Source organism: Poecilia reticulata, linkage group LG12 (assembly GCF_000633615.1).
Source record: "Poecilia reticulata strain Guanapo linkage group LG12, Guppy_female_1.0+MT, whole genome shotgun sequence".
NCBI classification, from domain to species: Eukaryota; Metazoa; Chordata; class Actinopteri; order Cyprinodontiformes; family Poeciliidae; genus Poecilia; species Poecilia reticulata.
Genome location: NC_024342.1, coordinates 814,006 through 819,032, shown reverse-complemented (window position 1 = coordinate 819,032; position 5,027 = coordinate 814,006). Strand labels below are relative to the sequence as shown.

The 5,027-nt window shown below is 38.6% G+C and overlaps 1 protein-coding gene across 1 annotated transcript in view; it reads right to left on the bottom strand.

Moving 5' to 3' along the window:
* Positions 1 to 3,021: 3,021 nt before the first annotated feature.
* Positions 3,022 to 5,027, bottom strand: part of nkx6.1 (NK6 homeobox 1) — a 4,782-nt gene continuing 2,776 nt past the window's right edge. The window contains exon 3 of the mRNA XM_008423792.2: positions 3,022 to 3,135. Within this exon, the coding sequence (XP_008422014.1) occupies positions 3,022 to 3,135 (114 nt within the window). The remainder of the gene's footprint in view (positions 3,136 to 5,027) is intronic.

Sequence of the window (5,027 nt, the reverse complement as noted above, 5' to 3'; positions counted from 1 at the left end):
ACCAGGGCCATGTTCACCACACCTGAACTCCATAAAGGCAGTGATTTCCCCACCTGGGGTCAACAGGGGGCTCATGGCCTCCTCCTAGATCTTTACTGTGCTGCTGCTGTCAAACATCTTACACTGTGTGGTGAAACAAATCTCTGCTAATAAATTGCTGTGGAACATCTGTGGAAAACAGTTGGCAGCTTTTCAGTCACCAGCAAAACGGAAAAATGATAAATCTGACATGGGTTTATTAGAGACATAAGCATGCTTGAGGATTGTGTGCGTTAGTGACAGTTTGTTTTATTCTTACGTCTACATTCTAATGCTGTGATTTTAAACCAAACAAAAACGTAATTGAAGCGGAATCATCTGTTACATTAGCTGATTTATGTTCTATAAATTTCAATGAAAAATATGCTGGTATATTTGTTGCTCTTTTTCTCTGCAGATGGCTTTTTTCTATCAGCTTATAAATACATATTACAGCTGCACAATATTGAGGAAAAAGATAAGAAAGATTTGCAACATTTTGTTAATTGTGTGATTAGGCTGATTGTGATAACCCCTGTTTTCCTCCTGACTCTCCCACTTTCTGAGCTTTATCAGGTGGGGCATAAAATACAGTGGAAGCCCATCTAAATATCTAATCGACCCGGTGTGTGTTAATATGTACAGTTTGAATGCAATGCCCCTAAAACATTATAAGCTACCAAATATTACATTAAAGCAGCGGTCTGAGATTCCAACATGTCAGACCCTAAAAATGTGATGCGGACTGGAATCTCAAAGTACTTGATAGCTCAAACACACACACACACACACACACACAAGCACACACACGTTAAATCCACACACATACTGAAAATATGTTGGGTTTTTTTATATTACTGATCATTTTTTCATCTGCAATACACTCCAGATGTTTTTCCTCTCTATAAAAACCAACAAACTCCCAGATGATTCTGATTTTTGCTCTGAAGGTGTTTATAGGGAATAAATGTTCCAACATTCACACAGAGAAAAAATAATCTGAAATGGTCAGTCTGATCACATTTGGATAGTGTTTTGTTCCTCCTATCGTAGTTCTATTTTTTGATGTCTGTGTTCATGCTGTTCCACTGTACTGTTAAATTGTTCACAATTAATAATAAATTGCCTAAAATTATGATTAAGGCAAATTTCATCATCAGACACCTGCAGGAAAATAAATATTTCAGATAAAAAAACGTGATGACCCAAGGACAGATTTTTGCAGGAACAGAAACATGGCTATAAATATATCAAAATTAATCTAAATTAATTGCCCTCAAACCATCCATCCATCATACATCCATCCATCCTTTTATCCTTCCATCCATCCACCCATCCCTCACTGTGAATAGAAAAGCCATGCTGCCAAAGCGAGAGCATCAACCTGTCCAGGAACGCCTCAGCCCAGATTCACAGCCTCACATTTCCAACCGGTCCAACCAGCTCTGTGCTCTCCTCACTCTAGGTTAAAGGTTTTGTACCACTTAGAAACCCAGTATGTGTTTCTAGCATTTAGTAGCATTAGCAGGATATTAATGTGTTCAGATTAATCTTTCATGAACTTGTATTCTACGTTGAATCAGTCCATGAAGCCTCCATTAAACATTTAGACAACTGAGCTGAAATAATTTCTACATCATTCACTAAGAAGTCAAACCTACTGACTAAAACCACAGAGACATAAACTTTCACATCTCAGAAGCCAAACACCAAATATTTAACAACACATTTTTGGAGTTTCATTTTGTTTTAAATTTGTTTTATTGTATAATTTACACTTTATGGCATTTTCATATCAGCTTTCTGTTTGGACCTGATCTGCCAGGTTTTCGGTGCAGTGGCTTTTGAAGCCTTCCCCTCTCAGCCTTGTTGCTGTGTTGATGGACTCATTCCTTTCAAAATGAATCAATAAAAATGATTTTATTACAATCTGCCAGAATCAGTCTGGCTTTTTTCTTAAATTTCAAACAGAAGGACAGAATGAACATTGTGAAGGTGTGACTGACAGATGATTTTTGGGTCATAAAGCATTAAGATGCAGATGTATGAGATGATTCTCTGCTGTTGGTCTAAAGAGCAGATGAATCTGCCCAGAATGACCAATGCTGATAATATTTTTAATATTTTAGGTGAGTGTCTTCATTTTAATAAATAAGCAGAAAGATTCAAGCCTAAGAAGAATCACATGTTGTGGGGAATACATTTTGCTTTTTTCTTTATTTTCTAGGAAACCATTTTATTATTTTATGTGGGGATTTATTATAATGTCTGCAGAAGAGGAATCAGTTACCTTCTGGAAAAACAGCAGCACATTTTTAAAATACAGCTGACCTACTTTCTGTTAAAATAAAATAACATTCTCCCCTTACTATTATGGAGGCTTATTTTTAATACTCATTATTACTATTTTTATTCCTCATGCAGGACAAAGTTATTTTTAGCAGCCGTGGAGGGAGACGGTGAGGTAGGGTGAGGGGTCTCTGCACTGATCATGAATTAGGCCCAAACCAAGGCCTCCACAAGCTGCAGTTTTAACTCAGAACAATTATTCCCTCATATGGACCTGAAACCTTTCATAATACCTGAAGCTGAGTGGAAACCGCAGGGCAGACCCACCTGTCACTGATCCACATGGAGACACAGGTGTTACGTCAGGTCGACCTCCGTCCTGGCAGTAGGCACTGGTGCTGTGACGTCACCGGGGCCCAAGCAGGATGGATGGTTCCGTCCCAGTTCCACAGTCATCAGCTCTCTGTGATGTGGAGCTAATTCTGTTTAATGGTAAACCAAACACCAGGAGGGCAGGTTTAACACACACAAGCAAGCTAAAAAGAATGTTTAAATATCAAAAAAGAATAAAACTGTTAGAGATCAACATATAGAAACGGGTAAATATTTCCTTCATATTAAGGATTTTTTTCTCCTGTTTCTTTCTCTGTTTCTCTCGTTGTTTTACTCGTTTTGTGATCTACAGCTCTTTCACTTCCCTGCAGTGAACATAATTTAAGTGAGGACGGATCCGTGAGATGAAGCCTCAGCCTCCAGAGCGGAACACGGGGCTCGAAGCGGCAGGTGTGAGCCGCATCCCGGGCAGAAGGCCGGCTGGGAGTCTGGTCCCTGGAGCGTGAGCGGAGGCCCCACAGTGCAGGAATAAAACATTCACTTCGTTCTTTATCATCATAAATATAACATCGCATGAAGCTCGGTCCATGTAAAAGTTGATAGAATAATCATTGGTGACAGCTTCGCGGTTCTCCTTTGCTGCTTAAACACAAAATAACTGTTCAAAAGGAAGAAACGCGAGAGCCGCGACACAGTCCACAACTCAGCGGTCTGTCCAGCAAACCGGAGGATGTCCGGTTGTGTTCTGGGTCAGAGCAGACCCCACCGAACCTGGCCCGCTGCCACCAGCACATTTAGTTTCACTGGAGCTTCAATGTGAGGAAGAGGAAGATGGGAACCACAGGAGGAAGGCCAGCGTGAGAGTGTGGAGTCAGGTCAAACTGACCAATGATTAGGCCGGATTCCTCTTTCTGTTTCTCATTCATTCACAAACTGAATTCACTTCATCATTGACAGGCTGACAGGTTCTAACAACATCCCTCCAAACAAAAACACGAGTCAAAACTCATATGTTCCATAGCTAAAATAATAATAATAATAATAATAATAATAATAATAATAATAATAATAATAATAATAATAATAATAATAATAATTTTATTATTTTTATAATTTTGGGGGGGGAAAGTGCCCCTTGAGACGACATGCATTGTGAATTGCTCGCTATATAAATTATGATATTATTATTATTATTATTATTATTATTATTATTATTATTATTATTATTATTATTATTATTATTCAACGCCCTGTTTAGAACGAAACCTATCAGTCCATATTATCCAGTTAAAGCAAGAAAATAGATTTTGGGTTTTCAGAAAATCAAAATTTACAGATTGGTTTCTACATTTGGAAGATATACAAAAAAAAACGAGTAGAATCCAATGAATGATTATATATATATATGTATATATATATAAATAAATTTCAGGTAGATTCGACAGCACCAACTCGCTCTGATTTGATGTAATAACCATAATTGCCACAAAGCCCGTTGAATAGACAAATAAGAGCCGCGCCACTTCAGCACTGTAGGAATATTTTGCGCAAATATATTTACAAGTTAGAGAAATTAAATAGATATTCAGCGTAATTAATTATTACAATTAAGAATTTCGCACAGCATAAAAATCCAATTAATATGAGAGAATGTGTTGATTTTAATACACCAAACTGGGTGAAAAAAGCGCATTCCCAAGTATATTTAGTTTAAAATATATATTTTATTAGAAAAATATTATGGAGGCGTCCTATGGAGTGTGTCCTACAACCCGCGGAGCAGTTGAGTTTGAAGCCGACAGAGAGCAGCCTGCTGCCCGCTGAGGAGCCTCGGTTTTCCTGTCTGGACTTCAGCTTGACCTCGCCCGTTTTCAGGCCCCGATCGGCACCTCCAGAGGGCAGTGGACCCGACCGAATAAAACCCAATTCACTCTGCTCTTTAGGAAGGAGTGAGCACCATTCGGAAGCATTTTTTAAGAATAAAAAACTTTTTTAAAATAGCCTTTCTTTAGAATCGTTTAATCTCAAACATATTTAAAAGCCCCTGATAATAACAACATTAATATAAATAATAAACAGGCCGTGATAGGTTAAAATGGCGAGAAATGTATAAAACTCCAGCTTTGATTCAATGCATCGGTTGGAAACAACGAGCCAACTTTAGAGTTTTTATTAAATAAAAGTGCTTTACATGAAGCTGCTGCAGGCCGTTTCCACAGCTTCACAGGGTTCACCAGTGTGTGTGTGTGTGTGTGTGTGTGTGTGTGTGTGTGTGTGTGTGTGTGTGTGTGTGTGTGTGTGTGTGTGTGTGTGTGTGTGTTAGCGACCTCAGGTGCAGCTGCGGTTTTATCTGACAGATCAAGAGGCGTTCAGGGACAGACAGAAAA